General features: G+C 38.7%; 1 protein-coding gene across 2 annotated transcripts; it reads right to left on the bottom strand.

Moving 5' to 3' along the window:
* Positions 1–727: 727 nt before the first annotated feature.
* gfpt2 (glutamine-fructose-6-phosphate transaminase 2) lies at positions 728–16,891 on the bottom strand. 2 transcript variants are annotated; one of them, XR_013658572.1, is made up of 19 exons: positions 16,687–16,883; positions 15,744–15,851; positions 14,801–14,908; positions 13,808–13,933; positions 12,703–12,761; positions 11,837–11,971; positions 11,332–11,393; positions 9,332–9,411; positions 7,574–7,685; positions 7,273–7,436; positions 6,716–6,811; positions 6,439–6,536; positions 6,186–6,306; positions 5,778–5,935; positions 5,335–5,449; positions 4,067–4,194; positions 3,754–3,967; positions 3,484–3,645; positions 728–1,729 (listed from the first exon to the last, which is right to left on the bottom strand). XR_013658572.1 is itself a non-coding variant. In XM_004073316.4 (19 exons), exons 1-19 carry the CDS (start codon positions 16,691–16,693, stop codon positions 1,685–1,687), a joined length of 2,052 nt encoding a protein of 683 aa, XP_004073364.1. In that variant the 5' UTR covers positions 16,694–16,891; the 3' UTR covers positions 728–1,684. The 2 variants fall into 2 exon arrangements, 1 of the variants encoding a protein (XP_004073364.1); XM_004073316.4 differs by having other exon boundaries at positions 3,754–3,921; positions 16,687–16,891.
* Between the last annotated feature and the right edge of the window lie 1,436 nt (positions 16,892–18,327).

Here is an 18,327-nt window from a genome sequence, read left to right as displayed (position 1 = left end):
TATTTTTTTGATTGTTGATGTGCAGGTTGTACAGGATGGTGAGTGTTTTCTATTACCTATTGTGTTCTACGTAGTTCTTCATAAAGTTTGTTGAAAAAAAAGTTAGCAATTCCAAATGAACAGAAAAGCCCACCTGTGAGAAGGAAACCGATTTTTAAATTTGTAATACCAAATATTTTAAAATGCTTTGCAGCAGACACATTTTTTAATTTATTTTTAAAACATGGCAGCAGGTATGTTTGTCTTTATCAAACTTTTGTGTGTGAGTGTGTGCAATGGATTTGACCTTAATGTGTATGCATACAGTGAATACATTCACTTTTTAGGGCAGAAAAAAAGTAAAAAATAATTTAAGATCAAAGTCCACATTTATAATTTTTATGTTTTACTGTTGCTGTAGTTCATTAATTGATAGCAATATTTACTCTATAGTTAAAAAGCAACATAACTTTAGAATTATTGAAACTAAATAACTCAGATTTTGTTTATATGATCAAATTTCAGTTATACAACCTGTCCTATTTGCGTCTTTAACCTAACTGTAACTGTGGAGCTCTACACCAAACCAGGAGCATACAATGTATTGTTTTCCATCTTTTGGCCTTTATATGAAAACATGCTTATATATTTTTATATTTTTATTATTATTATAAGATCTAGTGACTATACAATGAATTAGCACACAAATATAACAAAGAAATGGACACAAAGTAATAAGACTTGTAGCTTTAAAGTCCAAGAACCATTTTTAATAAACTTAATGCATAAATAGAAAAGAAGTTGCATGAGAAAAGTGCACATTTGAAAAAGAATGCTTCATCAAATGTAATTGATTGCCTTCGCCGCAACAGTTTAAAATGCAACCAAAGATATTTTTTCCCTAAAAAAAAAAAAAAACAATAAACAGAAAATAATCAGTTAAATACATTGTTTTCTTTTACCAAATCCTTACAAATGGGTGACAAAAATTGTAAACAGAAATTATTAATTTACTTTTGTAAGTGCTCTATTAATCAGTAAAGCACAATTTGATAAACAGCATGAAGTGCAGAGTTTAGAAACGTTCTCTTCATAACACATTTTAAATTAAAGCAACTAAAAATAATATCAAGGACAACTTGACTTTCAAGGCACATAATTTCTATAGACATTTACAAAGAAGTGTACAAAATTTGACTTAAAAATCAATAAAAGCTGAAATTCCTTCTGCTTTCCTTCAATACAAAGAGGGTTCTGAAGCCCGACCAACATTTAAACCTCTAAAATAGGAGCAAGTTCGATCATCAAGTGATTAAATACATTCTTGACGCACCTTTGGTGCCTGTATTGCACACTCAAAAACACTTCAAAGTATTTCTGGTCTTTTTCTGTGATGTATGACACGTGTTTGTTGTCTTTAATGATGAATACAAAGGCACAACAGGTTCATATGGGCTGTGTGTTCTGCTGTTCCCAGATTTTGTTCTGGAACAATTCATTCCTCAGCAGCCTATTGTCCAGATTTCACATTTTGCTTTTATAAAATACAACCCTTTACCTGTTACTGTCAGTCCCATTCACACACTCGAGCAGAGTCTCTAAGCATTATATTGATTCTGCAGCATACACAAACTGATCACACAATTGCACTGGAATCCTTGTGAAGCTCTCACTTTTTCATCTTATTGACTTCCATGAGTTGTAATTATTCCACTGTCACAGATTTGGCCAAGTTTCTGGGACAGTCCACCTGAAAAACAAAAGTTCTTTTGTTAAATGAACTTTACAGCACTGGTAAAAAAAAAAAAAACATATTTGAGATTGCAGACGGCAGCAGGTGGGTCTGGTTTGTTGGTTTTGCTCTCTCCTGTAGTTGCCTAATCACATCAGCCTTAATCGAAAGACAAACGTTGCAGTCAGTCAGGGAGAGAAAAGCTGCTAAAAACATTTAATTACACAGAGAGACAAGATATTTGTTGTAATTTGAGCAGAAATATAATATAAACTATTTCAAAAGATTAGGATATCATGTAAAGGAAGTATACTGATAATTCCATTCAAAGAATTAAACTATGTATAGAATATAGATTAAGGGCCCACTGTTTTTTTTTAACCTAAATTGGGGTTTCAGCTAATTAAACCAAAAAAAAAAAAAAGAAATTTACCTTAATTCTAAAGGACAGGACTGTTTCAAAGTGATCTTCACCAACTAATCATCTGCTAAACTCATAGCACTTGCACGAGTTCCCCACATGTCATAACCTTGGTTCAGTTTGGTTCAATTGTCTCAGTTCAATTCATCAGAGAAGACTTCAGACTCAACAAGCAGCCAGAAGACCGCCATTGATCCCCTCCATAGTCTGGATAAGCCACAGACGTTCCTAGCTAAGGAGGCTGGCTGTTCATAGAGCGCTGTGCCCAAGCAGAATCAGGAAAGTCTAATGGAAGGAGAAGATGCACCAGCAAAAGAGACGACCATGAACTTTAGCAGATTATCAAAAGGACAAGATTCAGAAACTGCAGAGATCCAGAAAGGGTGGAATGAGGTGGAGGAACAGCTTAAAAAAAACCCACATTCAGACACATTAAGGAAATGGACTACAACTGTTGGTTTCCTCAAGTCAAACCACTTCTGAGCCTGGACCAACAGAGGAAATGTCTCAACTGGACCAAGGAGAAGGACTGGACTGTTGGCGAGTGGTCCGAGATCCTGTTTTCTGATAAAAGTAAGATGTGCCTTTCATTTGTGAGTCAAGGTCCAAGGGTTTGGAGAAGGACTGTTAAGGAGCAGAACCCATGCTGCTTCGGGTCCAGTGTGAAATCTCTACAGTCAGTCAGGATTTGGGCTGCAGTGTCCAGCACTGGTGTTAGTAAACTCAGCTTTCTTCTATTCAAAATCACTGCAACAGTCTACCAGAATGTTCTAGAGGACTTCACGATTCCTTTTGCTGAGGATCTGGATGGAGATGTATATGTATATGTTTTCCAAGTTCAATTTTATACCACCATGTGGATTTTCATGCACTTAAGTACCTTCACGAAGAATAGCTATTAGAGAAACCATCTTAGTAACAAGATTTCAACACCTCAAATATGTTATGCAAATTTACATTTTATGAAAGCTGATATCCCTGACAGAAATGCATCATAGGAATTTCGTAACCCCATGCCCAGATTACAGAGAGCAGGTTTTGCAATCTGGATTCTCCTGTGCTTGAAAACCATTTAAGGGATTTCTTTGCTTATCTCCAGAAACCAGGCCACTTCAATGCATATAAACACACCCAGGGACTATTCCTGCTGCGTCAGCTAAAATCGTACTTACATTTGACAACATATATGAATAAGAGATTTACCCTGATAAGATTAAACGTAAATGAGTTTAAACAACTGCCACAAATGTTACTATTTTACTATCTTCTTTTCCCTCAAAGTTTGGAACCGGTGAATGATACCAATTGCTGTCTATCTCCTATAGATTGTGGGTTGTTCCCCAGCACTTACATCATATCCTCGCATGACGGCCAAGTGGAATGAGAGCAGCTGCAAGGGGATGACACTGAGGATGCCCTGCAGACAGTCCACGGTGTGTGGAAGCTCAATGGTCTGGTAGGCATTCTTCATCACATCCGAATCGTCCTGGCTACAGATAATGATAGGCCGACCCTTTGGAAAACAAAAGCAAAGGGAGCGTTGAGATTTGTGGATGGATTTTTGCACTCGTGCTTCCATTTCTGGGTATGCTTGAGCAATTTGTGTCTCTTCCAGACGTACTGATCGAGCAGTGACTTGCTGCAGAGCATTCTGACACTTGATGTAGCAGGCATCACGCATGATGATCATGATCACAGGCATGTGCTTGTCTATGAGTGCCAGGGGGCCGTGCTTCAGCTCTCCTGCCAGGATGCCCTCTGAGTGCATGTAAGTGATCTCCTTGATTTTCTTGAAAAGGACAAAGACAGTTCCCCCCAAACAAGTCAGATCGTCACTGAAAAAACCCACAGAATTAATAAAATGTTCAACTTTTGTCTATTTTTTAGGATCTAAAAGTAAAGGACAAACAAATCTGTAATGAATCTTAGCTCACCAGCGCCCCCTCAAGGCAGGTAGCATAGTTGTAACCTCGTCCCATCACCAAAAGAGATCTTTGCTCATAGAGTTCCTGTGCAATGTCCTTAATCTTCTTATCCAGTGACAGCACATTCTTTATCAGATCTATGAGAGTGGGATAACAAAAAATCATGATGAGAGTTTAAAACAATGAAGGTCAAACACAAAGTTAAGTGAAGGAATAATCCGTCCTGAAGTGATGGCTCACATGAGAGTGTTGTACTGATCATAAACTGGTGCAGTTATGGGGAAAGTTTCAACTTTTAATTAAATTTATTTATATTTACCGGTAATTAAATGTAGACTCTGCATTTTTGTTTAACCACACACCTTTCCATGAATCAAGGTGAACCACTGTCTCCTTCCTCTCTTGAGTGCATTCATTTTGTAGTCCATTTATGTCATGCAGCAGTCCCGGACTGTGGATGTTTTAAAGTTATTATGGGATGGCCACACAGCCTATGGCTTGTAGGAGGAAAATGGTGAAATTTGGCGATTTTCACATTTTTCACACCATATGGGAAGCTACTTGTATTGTGATTTTAATGCATTTTCCTGTTCTGTGAAGCACTTTGAATTACTTTCTGTATGAATTGTGCTACACAAATAAACTTGTCTTGCCTTACTTGAATCGAAACGTTGGAATAAAAGTTGTAGATTTGGAATAGAGTTAGCATGGTGAGCTCATAAAAGTTTTTCTTCACCGGATTATTTCCGGATTGTGAAAATGTAATAGAGGAACGAAACGATGTATGAACATGTTATGAATATAGGCGTGGTTAGCAAAAAACATCGGTTGCCAAGACAACCCTAAAGTTTCTTTTTGCAGATTCTTCTAAAAATGACATAGACCTGTTCGTCACCACCAAGTGGCCAAAACGTAAGATGGTTGCTATGCAGATAAAACCAAAAGAAAAGCAGTCATTATGAAATAAGTGGTTTTTTAATGAATTTGTAACGTGCAGCTCAGACCAGGGTGAGAGAGTGTAAGGTCTGATGCAAGTAAAGACAGGTAAAAAAAAAGGAGAGGTGAGTGCCTTTTTCCACTTTAAAGATGTAGATTTGTAAAGCTCACTCTACATAAATGTGTTGTAAAATAAAGAAACTCTTCATTAAAAATTAGGACAACACCTCAAAGGCTTCCGTTTTATAAAAGGTATGAAAATAACATTTGATACATTTGAAACTTTCATCTAGAACCCTCAGCTCTGTATTTAATGTTTCATAGTTGGTGGGAGTACTGACCGGGTAGCACCTTGAGGCCTTCAATGATCTCCAGTCTTCTTTTCTGCAGAGACAGTCTGTCCTCACTCATCATCAGGCCAAACATGATGAGAGCCACAAACTGACTAGTGTAAGCCTAGAACACAGAAAACACTCACGTTGATCCTTAAGTTGAACTGATTGTGGTTTGCAACAGAGAACAGAGCAACAAAAGCAACAAAAACAATGCATGTAAAATGTTATTTAACACAAAAAACTAATTTATTTATCTTCAGTTTTTTGACAGCAAAAATATTCAATTCTAAGATTACAAAAAGGTTATTTTCATAAAAGTGGGGATATTGCTCTCTTTAATGCCATGGTTTTGAGTCAAATCATCCACATTTGCATGTTCAGCGGCTCCCCAAAAGTAGAACAGATTTTTTTCTGTAAAGCTGCTCATCAAAATGCAGTGTAAATGGTACCTTAGTGCTAGCCACTCCTATCTCCGGCCCAGCGTTGACGTGGACTCCGCAGTCTGTTTCCCTGCAAATGGAGCTGCCCACAGTGTTGGTGATCCCAGCTGTTAAAGCCCCGCGCTCTTTGCAGTAGCGCAGCGCCATCAGAGTGTCTGCTGTCTCGCCTGAGAATGCGGATAATATACCAACTTAATACTATGTGCATAAAAAATAAAGACAAATGTGTCAAAATGTAAAGTTTTAATCTCTTTATGCTTGAATTTATATTCAGGTATTTAAAAAAAACATTTTTCAACGTTCTTCCCGTTCAAGGTGATGCTAGATTAGCAGGAGTTCTGGCTTGTATGGTACGTAACAGATTAGTAACATACGGCATAAAAGGGTTGAAGCTATTTTTTTTTTTTTTCCCTTCACCTGACTGGCTGATGAAGAAGCAAACGTCATCTCTGAACACTGGCGTGTTACGGTCCAGGAAGTCACTTGCCAGCTCCACCATGACAGGCAGTTCTGTTAGCTCCTCAAGCATTTGTCTTGTCTAAAAAACACAAAACGGAACAAATACAGCCATGAAATCATTACTGTAGCTAACTGAAAATTAAGATTATTGTGGGTTATAGTAAAAGTCATCAAGCACACAGGAAGTTCAAGCCTCCGTTGTTCTACTCACAGCGACAGCAGCGTGGAAACTTGTGCCACATCCAATCACAATGAGCCGTCTGCATCGTTTGATCTCCTTCAGGTGGTCCTTCAGTCCCCCAAGAAGCACTGACCAAGCAGACACGACATTACCAATTTAGCACGTCTTAGAACATTTTTACAGAAGCTTGTCCGGTGAATTGACAGTACTTGAAGGTGAAAAATAGGTTAAAGCCAAAGCTTCCGGTTCTTGTCTGCTTTGGTTTGAGAAAACAAAACGTTCAGCTTCAAGTCTGATCATCAATCACCTCTGTTGGTCTCAAAACAAATGCGGCCTCTCATGGTGTTGACCACCGACTCTGGCTGCTCAAAGATCTCCTTTTGCATGAAGGCGTCAAAGTTTCCTGAAAAAATAAAAAAGGATAACATTAGCTCATCTGGCTGATATTTCTTAAGCTTTATTTTGACATGCTAAATACGTTTCCTGTCTGAAATATGAATGGAAAGTCACAATGGCCATTCCTTCATAAGGCCAGTAGAGGGCAAACATGCTATTTTTGTAACCCTTGTGCTATCCTTGGCACTTTTACGTTGGGTCATCTAGACCCACTAGACAGTGGTCTGAACCTTTTTTCTTCAATGATTTGTGAACCTCACCGGTGTCCATTGATTACATGAAATCTTTCCACCTTTATTCACCTTTGTCATGGTAGGAATAACACGTCAATGTAAGGGTGGGGTCATTTAAGATGGCACAAGGGTTAAATGTCTTGCTCAAGCTTGGAACGTTTTTATTTAGTTTTGATAAAGTGCCACTAAAACCAATAAGAGTACTTCATGAACTTAATGTCAGTAATCATCTGACCTTTCATGATTTGCTGCATCTCCATCTGCAGGGTCTGAATCGCCCTCACTGGGTCTTCACCGGCCTGCCTGTTGATTCTGTGGATTGAGAGCTTGCCCCCGGTCACGACTGCAACGTCGTCGTCCTCCAGGTACAGCACCTTGTTGGTGTGCTCAATGATGGCGCTGTGGACAGAAACACAGGACAGAGTCAGAGAAACAATAAAACAGCAGGGAAACACAACTTAGCCATTCAAATTCATGGATAAGATATGAAATGAAGAGATTAAAAACATTGGCTGCACATAAAGCTGCTTCCAAACCTTGCATCGGAGGCAAAGTAATACTCCACGGCCCTGCCGTCCCCCACAGAGTTGATGGAGCTGTCAGACCGGTTATGACTGTTCTTCTCTTGAACTCCTTCTTTAAACTGACCTGCAGAGTTAAAAATGGAGACAAAACATTTTTTTTAACATCTAGTTAAACCAAAGTCATACATGACTATTGGAGCTTCTCCGGCTCCTGCAGCAGAGCTAACAGATGGCCCTGGTGTTGCAATGTCAGCCACAGGGCTTTACAACTGACATGCTTTACAGAGGTAACAGATAACAGGTCAGCTGAAGGTGAGTGTTATGTATGTTTTAAGTTAACTGTGACTTCACATTCACAGCGCACCTCAAAGATTGCTTTTGATGACCGCTTCTCATTACCAGAACCAGACAAACAGCATTGCAAGTGTTCCTGGATTCAAACAAGTCTCTCTGTCTTTGTCCGAGTGGCATATATTTCTTTTCCCCACTGCAGTTTTTCCCCCCACACAGTTGCTTTTCAAGCTAGATTGGATCTCTTATCAAAATGTCGAAAAAATGACTTCTTTGTTTGCAAAAGGCATCACTTTTACGCTGTCCTTCTGTGCAGGTAAGTCTTTCATGACATCTTTTTTTTCCTCTTCCTTGAGCTTTGCACCAGTCTGGTATATTCTACTAGCAATTCCTTTAACTGATAACGCATTCCAATGCACAATAAAGGAGTAAAACGGAACGGGCAGCTCGTACAAAAACCAGCAATCCTTAGTGCGGATCACTTTGTTGAAGTGTGAGGTTTGTTGACACCTTTGACAGGTGTCTCTGTGAGCGAGGATTCTTTGAATTTCACCCAGATTCCGATTTCCTTAAAACTCCCCACATGTAAAAACACCCAGGTGTCCCATTGTGACTTTTCAGGAATATCTTCCTTCTAAGAAAGCAAAAAATAAATAAATGCAGTGTATGTGGGAGCAATTCAAAACATCTCAGGTTACTTCAGGAGTAAGAAAACCATGCAGCAGTGTGTGTTGCTTTGTACTCTGAAGTATTGAGGAAACCAGAGGAGCTTTCAGAAGATTTAAACACATGTAAAAACAAAACGGAAATGTCTCTTTTAGGATAAACTTAGTTTGTAATTATTAGCTTTCTGTATGATTGGGCATCAATAACACACTAATAAGTGTACTATTATTTCAAAATCTAATTATGTCAAAATAAAGGCATATATACCCTTTATGAGCAAAACGTTTTAGATAAATGTCATTAAAGGGACCATGTAATTTCTGCAAAATGTTTCTTAAAAAAAACTCATTTTCACCTTTAAGATCATCCAAGCTGCTGCAAACATTTGCAGTTGCCTTATGTGCTAAAAATACAACCAAGTAAACATTTACCATTCACTGGGGTTAAACTGATGTACCTCTCTGCATCTGTCCTTCATATTCCCCCATTTTTAAGTTTATAACTTCAGTAGCACTAGAATTATAAATTTAGAATGGTCATAAAGGAGACAAATGTTAGATGGTGGTGGATTTTAGTCCTGGTGAATGAATTCATGTCTTTTACAGATGCTTTTAGGGTACACCATCATAATGAGTATTTCACAGCTTGCTCAGCACTGATCTTTTTTAACAGCAAATCTTTTAGAAGCACTTGTTGAAAATTGGACTTCAGGCGAAAGACTTGGAGCTCTACGTGTTGCTGTGCATGTGAGCGCTGAAATCAAGCATTCATGCAGAGAATGGGGCAGCAGACGAGGGGAGGAACGCAACTCACCAGAGTTGTACTGGATGGGGATTTGCTCGGTCAAAAGCTCGTGCTCGCTTCGCACACCGATGAGCAGCGGACTTCCTCTCCTGCCGAAAACAAAAAGGACTCACGTGAGGAGGGGGAAGAATGGGAACGAGGATTCCAAGACACAACAGCGCCAGACATCATCACATGCTGCTTTGCAGCCCAACATCTAAACCTAACATGTCATTGTGAATAATACAGGTCCAACTTCTCCATCCATTCCTCTTTCATCTTTAGCTGGAGCTTGTTCTGCTAAAAAAAACTTTCATTTGAAGTTCTACTCCTTTTTAGGTTCTTTAGACAAGGAGTCTGAAGCTCTGGGGCAACATGTGACTCTTTTACCCCTCCATTGTGGCTCTCTAGTAGAAGAAAAATAAAATGATAGTAGCCCTAACTTTTAAATGCCCACTACAATAAAAATCAGGTTTTTGGTGTTTTTAACATGTCATTGTGGCAATTTTCTCATGATCGAGGACAAAATTATTATTCAAATCGTTCAAAAAAAAAAATATATATATATACGTATATGAAATTGTAGAAATACCAGGGACTCAGAAAAGAACTGGAGAAAGCCTGAAAAGTAAAGGTGACAGTGGTGCCTGTGGTAATTGGAGCACTCGGTGGCAGTAACCCCCAAGCTGGAGGAGTGGCTACAACAGATACCTGGAAAGACCTCAGACCTCTCAGTCCAGAAAGTGCAGTGGTAGGACCAGCTAAGATCCTGCAGGACCCTCAAGCTCCCAGGCCTCTGGTAGAGGACCCGAGCTTGGAGGAGAAACCACCCGTGGAAGGGTGAGAGGGGCGTTTTTGTTGTTGTTGTTTTATTTCCTCTCCATAATATATGAATGTGGTAATTACTGCTTCTCTACACTCTCTGCTGTTAGACCATGCATTTTCATCGCTCAATGACATTAAGCAAATTTTGATTCTTCTAACCACTGCTCTCCCATATAGCATTTAGCATACATACAGTGTATTTTTCAAGAATATTTAACCAGTCTATTTAGCAATTTTGTTTCGATTTTTTTTCCATTAACCTACACATATTTTTCTAATCATTTCAGCATTTTCAGCAATTATAAAAGCATTTTTCAATATGGAACTTTTTTTTTGAATAAAATGTACTATTTACTCTTTGTATTTTTAGCATTTAGCATACACATATCATTTAAGATTATAAAGCTAATTTCACCTTCACCGCAGTCTAATGTATAATTGTAACAAAACTAGTTTTAAAGTTGTATTACTTTTTTCCTCAGCCACCAAAGCAGTGTAGCCTTATAATTTAGCATAGCTATTTTTTTTAGAGTCTAGAATTTAAATACATTTTTTCCAGAATGCATATGTCCATTTTTGTTTGCAGAGAATAGATATATCCAGAGAGAGCCTGAACAGCAGAAGCTGTCATGATGACTTGTTTGCATAAATAACCAGGTACCCTTAATCTTTCTTTAGTGACTTCCTCCCTACCCTCCTCCCCCTGCTGCCTCTTATTAGCTCCCTCCTGCGTACTAACAATCTCCTCTTCCCGTGATACGTGACAGTTCATTCAACCAGGAAAACTGCAAAGTAAAAGTAAATGATAAAAGCAATTAAATTACAATCCTACGCAGCAAGAGCTGACCGGAAACTCTCCAGTCTGCCTGTTAATGAGTCACAGAGAAACCGAATAAATTGAGCTGAGAAACCAGGAGGCCCGGGAACCGAGAGGGAAAAAAAGAATCTAAGCCGCACCTCCAGACAGCAAATTTGACTCATTTCAACTTAAAAGTAGCTAAAACTAAAGATATCTGAAACCACAGAGTCATTTACTTATCATCAAGACACCCCAAAATCAAACAAATCTCCTGAAATCATGTCTGGCTTGCTTCATAGGGGGAACAACAGCTGTGACGCATCTGCAGCAGGGCTGACGTGTATGGAGGATCAGTGAAATCAGAGGCAGAGTGTGTCTGGGTTTGTGTCAGTGTGTGCTTACTAACCTCGTAGCCACAGCATCTCCGGGGTAATGCTGACTTTTAAACACCAGAGCAAAGGCGCCTTCCTAACACACACAGAAAACAGAAAGGGTTTTTACAAAAGTCGCTCTGTGTGACAATTTTCTGCGAACTTTTAAGATCTGGGGGATGTTCGGGGCCAATGTTGGGACATGGATTGCGTAACATCAGCTGTGTCGAAAGCTGGAAAATCTGCTTCCCATTATAGCCGGTCTAGAAAGGACACTGTATGTTTTGAACAGAAAGTGTGAAGCTGCAAAGATTACTCATACAATGGAAAAAAAAAAAAAAGCTGGACCCTACCTCACCCCAAAAATCTGTTTGCTGACATCGTTTTGTGGTGATGTGGGGGCTGTTGCCATGGAAATGTTTTGTTGTAAAAGTGAACTTAGTTCACAGAGTTTCATTGTAAATAGCAGTAAATGATGGGAAAAAAAAGGCTTTAAATTAAATTAAAGGAAAAAAATAAAGTCATGTGTGATCAACTCACCAGTTGCTGAATAACCCTCTCTACCAGCGTGGAGAAGGTGACTTTGTCATTCTCTCGGTTGTCATAGACATATTTCAGCAGCTTGGGGATCACCTCTGTGTCTGTCTCTGACTCAAACTCATACCCTTTGGTGATCTGAGAAACATGGAGAATGCAATATAAATGATGCTGAACATCGCTGTAAACATTCACCAATCACATGTTGAGTCTTTGTTGCCAATAGATGAAGAGAAATAGAATCACGTTGACAGTCTAAGCGTTAATAATCTATTAGTTATGTTTCAGTAACCCAAGGTGACATCAGTGTAACAGATATATATCTGAAATGAAAGCCTTCAGTCTAACTATTTATCTTAAAAAGGTAATTAATATGCATTGTTTCTAATAAAGTAGATTTAACAAAACCTTGCATTTTTGTTTTGACAAATCCAACTAAATTGGATTTAAAAATTGTGATATCTTACACAAAAATGTCACGAACTTTATTCGTGCTACAAATCTCTGTTGGTATTAAGCGTTCATCAGTTTTGAATTTGATTGCCATCTTTGCATTTTTGCAAATATTCCCTTAAGAATAGAATGTTGCTGTTGTTTTTCTCCCATGTTTTGTTTTCTTTCCCCGCAGAGTAAAGATGCTGGCTCAGAAAAACAAACTCAGGCCACGTGTAAAGTCACATTTGCCTCCCGACACCACGCCCGTGCCGCTGCGTTTGATTGCTAATCAGGAGCCTAAATAAAATCGCAGCACATGAGTTGACTCATATGTGCAAAATCTTCATCAGAGATGAAAGCAGAAATGAAGCTTATATAGAGTGCAGCAGAAGTACTGTCAGTGCTGATGCTCATCGTAATAAAAATACACTTACCAGGTACTCTTTCAGCTCTTTGTAGTTGGTTATGATGCCATTGTGGATGACAACAAACTCTAAAAATATAGAGAAGGGAAAATTAAATGATGAGGGAAAAAAATGACCGAAGAACCTAAAGTTTAGTACATTAAAGTTGCCACATCTCCTGATTTTAAAATTCAATGGTTGACAGATGACTTTAGCAAAAGGTTATAGGTATAAAACTTTATATAACTTTAGAAAAAGTGGAGAGATTACAACTAAAAAAGTTGGAAAATAGTAAAAGCCTTATTAGACTTTAAAATATTTGACTTTATGTCTGTACAGTTATAGTTACTGCTTTTAAGCATAAACAGTGTAATTTTTACAAAATTATCCAAAAATGTTTACATCTGCATAATTATTATTGTTAAAGTTCCCCTCCGATAATCTTTAATCTATTTTCAAAGCGTTCTCAGAGGTAATTTAAATATTATTATGTCGTTTTTAGCCAAAATAAATAAAACTGTCATTTTCTAGGACATACCGGTTGTTCCTGCAGTGCGGCAGTAGTTCATTAGAAATTTGCCTCTGAGTTCTGGGCAGGAATGTTGCCGTGAATTAATTCCCCCCTTCCCATCATCCACCTATTAACTCTCTTTTTCGCTAGTTTACAGCCCCTCACACCCCAAATCTAACATCAGTTGTGCAAAACGTGAGCAATATTGGAGCTATCCAGCCGTACAGTTTTGAACCAGATTCCAGTTTAGACGCGGTAAACAAAAACATACATGGATCGATTCGTCTGCAAGTAGATGCATCAGAATGTAGCAGAGCAGGAAGATTGTGGCCTACCGACAGTAGCTTCCACGTCACACCTACCAGCTTTTTCAAATCGCATTTTTTTTTGTCTGCTCCTAAGTCATGATTTGACTGATTTGATTTGAATAAATAAATACTCTGAAATGTGGTTTTAAGTTTTATTTTTTCCTATATATGTCCTCCATCCTCATTAAAATGCCACAAGAAAATGTTAAAAACATCAAAAAGATTTTTGTATCGGAGTCGGTCTTTCAGACATATTAAGACACATTTCAAATAAGTTAAAAAGGGAAGTTGGAGTATTGTATGGAAGCACATTTACCGTTGTTCTTGTCAGAGCGCTGAGGGTGGCTGTTGAGGGCGCTGGGTTCTCCGTGCGTGGCCCAGCGCGTGTGAGCCAGGCCAAAGTGTGTGGACAGCTCCTCCTCAAGGTCCAGGGAGTTGTTTTCTGGAGTGGGAAACACAGTCCTTTTACTAAAAAAACTTCAACCTACAGCGATTTATTCCAGAAATACCTTTGACAAGGAAATCATGCAATTAAATCCATCTACGCAACATTAATCGTCTACGCCCCTCCCTCACTGTCCCCTCTGCTTCTATCCTGGTTCACAGTCTGGTCACTTCCCGTTTAGATTATTGTAATTCTCTCCTCTTTGGTCTCCCACAAAAAACCCTCAATAAGCTTCAACTGGTCCAGAACTCAGCTGCCCGCATCATCTCCAGAACCCCCTCCTTCAGTCACATCACTCCAATTCTCCACCAGCTGCACTGGCTCCCCATAACCTCCAGGATCCAATTCAAACTCCTCCTGTTCACCTTTAAGGCCCTCCATAACCTGGCTCCTCCTTATCTCTCCGACCTCCTTCATCTCAAAACCCCCTCTCGTTATCTTCGATCCTCCTCCTCTGTTCAGCTCTCTGTCCCTCCCGTCCGACTCGTCACAATGGGAAGCAGAGCCTTCAGCTGCTCTGCTCCCAAACTCTGGAATTCCCTCCCTCCTGACCTCCGTAACATAGACTCTCTGCCTACTTTCAGGTCTAAACTCAAAACCCATCTGTTCATTTCTGCCTTCCCATCCTGATTCACTTTTTATTTTTTCTACTATTTTTATTGTGCTTTTAATGTCTATTTTTAACCTCTGTTTTGTAAAGTGTCCTTGGGTTTCTTGAAAGGCGCTTTAAATAAAATGGATTATTATTATTATTATTAAATTCCTTCAGTTCTCAAAAAAATTACATTTGAAAGGGGGGGGGGGCAGTAAACAAGAAAAACGAAAAATCCTAAAGACTTCATGGTTAAAAACGCATGAACTTACTGTGGAGCTCTTCATCCAGAGCCTTCACCTTCCCCTTCTTCTTAATCAAACGGATGTAGTTGTTGTTGGAGTCGGTGCTTGTCTTATTTGGACCATCCACAGCCACTCCTGCGGGAAGCCAGGGGGGTGTCACAAGACATGTTTCCATTCGTTTTTTTTTTAAATATAACCCCCCAAATGAAAGTCCCATGAATCTCCTTTGTTGTGTTTATGAACAAGAAGCAGGTTCCTACTTGTTAAGCTGAGTTTTCTTCATTTCAAGAGTACTCTACAGGTGTTAGATGTGGCTAAAGCTGACTTTCTAAATTAAATTAAAGCACTGTGACGTGTCCTGAGGACGTGGTGTGTGTTTAGGACTATCCTGTTCAAACAGGATAAAAAACATAAAGCACGTGTATGGGTGTGTTCTGCCATATTCAGCAGCTGTAATACTTCATCGCTTTGGTTTGTGAGGAACCTTAAAAAATAGAATCCTTTTCCACAGAGTGGGATCTTTAAAGTTTCTCTTAAAGTATTTTTATCCCAACAAGCCGCAGGACCTTTAGTCTGAAGTAAACCCCGCCCAGATTTATGACTTCTCACATCCGTGAATGAGACCAAACCAGTGTCACCTGTTACACCTGTTTTATGCGAGGTAAGGCATTCATCTTATTTTTCTACACTTTTAACAATACAAAAATGTTCGACTGCTGACTGTGTGTTTCTGGTTTTGCAGCACTGCTTCATCAAAGCCTTTTTTTTTCTGTCACACCTGTTCTGCCACAGTGGAGGCAAGCACTTACCTGTCCTGTGTGTATTTCAGTCTAAAGGGCTTTAATTCTGTATTTTTGTAATGCTTTACACAATAACAAGAGCATGAGGGGCAAAAGCTACTGGAGAGAACTGCCAGCTTTTAAGCAATCTGAGATTGAACAGCAAACATGCGTGGGTCCATGAGCCTCACCTGCTGAATCGTACCCTCTGTACTCCAGTCTCTGCAGTCCCTTCACCAGCGTCTCAAATATCTCCTTTCTGGTTCGTGGCACTTGGTGGTTTAGGTAAGCAAAGATCCCTTTGAAAGGAGGAACAATGGAAACATAAATGACATGTTGGAGTGCAGTGTTTTACCTTTTTATTTTTACCTATCAATATGTTTTTGGATTATAAATCTCACAGCGTAAACACAGTTATTGGTGCAATCACGGGTTAACTTTATGGTTCTGCTGATATTGGGAAGTCGTTGTATATATTAGTTTTATTATTCCTGTATTCTTTTATATCTTAAACTTTGTCCAAGTGAATCAGCAAATGTTTCCATTTAGTTCAAATAAAAGTTTTTGCATGTGGGTTACACATTTTTTATAGATTACAGTATATGACTTGTTCCAGTGTAAACAATTAGATAAAGGTCCCTCCTTTTTATTGCTGATTATTATTATTATTATCAGTTTACTTAGTCACACATAAACCAGTGCTGTGGGTCAAGAATGGCCCCCAGCTTGTTGGAAACTCCACTGGGCCCCCGCTGTTGCTCCAGCAGGCACACAGCTGGCCATTGACGGGCGCGCACACTGCGCACAGTGTTGCAGTGTTGCAGTGTTGGAGACACTCCGGCGCAACACACCCAGGCAACGGCGTCTTCCACAGACGTGAGGCTGACAAAAGTCTTATTTCAGCTGCTTGGACTTTGCGTCCGCAAACACATTGACGCGTTCAACTGTGCGCAAAGATCCGCAGAAATCCAAACACGACAAAATGCGTCTTTTCAGGCTGTTTTTATGTTAAAAAGGTTTCAGTTAAGTATCCCTTCGTTAAGTAATATTTTTCTGGTAGAGGTAGTAAATTGTTCTTAAATTTAAATGTAAGCTTGCAAAAGGAAAAACAAAAAGTTTCAAAACGCCTCTTACCGCACATGATTGCCGCGTTCCGTCCCTGTTCACGGTGCTTCCTAGAGAAAATACCGGGTTAGAGAGATGCGTCAGGCTCGTTTCTGTTAGATCTGGATGAAGTGCGAGCCCTGGCACACTCCCACCAAGCCTTTAAGCCGTGCGTCCTGAGGAGGGAGCTGCTCCACCTCCTCCTTCAGCACCTCCCTCCAACCTTCTCCTGCCCACGTCATGCGTACTTACAACTGTTCCACACCTTATCTTCCTTACTCAACATATTGGAGCTGGAGTGTTTGCAGCTGGATTTACAGTAATGCTTCAAATGAGAGCAATAGTCTCATAGAGCCGGAGCCAAAAGGTCTTTGTCTTCAGAAACCACTTAAGCTTAATTTAAACAGTAAAGCAATTATTAAAGAGAATATATATCTATATCTATATCTATATAGATATAGATATAGATATATAGATATATAGATCTCTCTCTCTCTCTCTCTCTCTCTCTCTCTCTCTATATATATATATATCTTTTGTATTTTAAGATGTGAGATTTGCAATTTAAAAATATGATAAAGAATAAAGCAAGTTTTGTTTTGTTTTAATGTATCTCTTTTTTTCCCTCACTGATCCCACCACATATAGGCTTTTTCATCATTGTCATATCATGAGAAAATGTTATTTTTTTTTACAAAGTTATGAAAACTTATTTTCCATATAGAGAAACACAAAAAAAGTGTTTCATACAGTCGCTAAAATAAATCCAGTAGCACGACCTTCGCCTTCCTGAAATGAGTTGAGCTAAAACTGGGCAGGTAGTGACTTTATGCCTTATTTATGTGTTTTTTTTTTATTATCTATAAAGAAGAAAGGTTAAGACAGCTGTTTTTCTTTGGTTCTGCATGAATCCTTTATAATACGTAAAATTTGTTGGGAACATGTCAAATGAAGGATTAACTCAACGCATGGAAACTTTTGATGTCAAGTTAAACCAGAACAAAGAATTAATGCAAGAATTCTTCATTTTTATGAAAGTTCATATGTGTTTTTGAAGAAATAATCCAGATTCTCACAGAGATTTGCTGAAAAAACATGCAGACAGATGACTGTAATGACCCTGTCAGTTATTATTTTAGTTTTGGTTTGTTCTGATGTTTTTGTTTGCAGACACTCTTTCCTTCATTTGAACTGTTGGCTATGATTACACAAATTGAAACAGAAATTTTTGCTCTTTTAATGAAATAAAAAAGAGGACAATCGAACTGTTTTTTTTCCTTTCGGTCATCAAGGTAGCTGGATGATGAGAATCCTCAATTTAATCTGGGTTGACACGTGTTTACCAAGAACGGCTGCAGGTTTTTCTTGATAAAATATGAGCAAATAATTGACAACCTTAACGAAGTCTTCTGATTGGACAGTTTCTACACGAACAACATTATCAGGACACTACTAGGAAAATCTGTTCAGTTCTTTGGAATTAAGATCTCTGACTAACAACATGGTTTTTTTCATTCTATTCATACTGTTATGCATGAATTTTGCAAGCATCTTATTTCAATTATTTTTAAAATATCTGCGATAGGCTCCAAAAACCCCAGAGATGAAGATAGATGGTTATTTTTAGAGTTTTTCACAAAAATATTTTACCTTTTTTCTCTTGTGAATGTA

The sequence above is a fragment of the Oryzias latipes genome, chromosome 10 (genome assembly GCF_053564925.1).
Source record: "Oryzias latipes strain Hd-rR chromosome 10, Olatipes_Hd-rR_3.1".
Classification (NCBI taxonomy): domain Eukaryota; kingdom Metazoa; phylum Chordata; class Actinopteri; order Beloniformes; family Adrianichthyidae; genus Oryzias; species Oryzias latipes.
The sequence above is the reverse complement of the archived record's forward strand: the minus strand, read 5'-3'. Positions and strand labels throughout refer to the sequence as shown.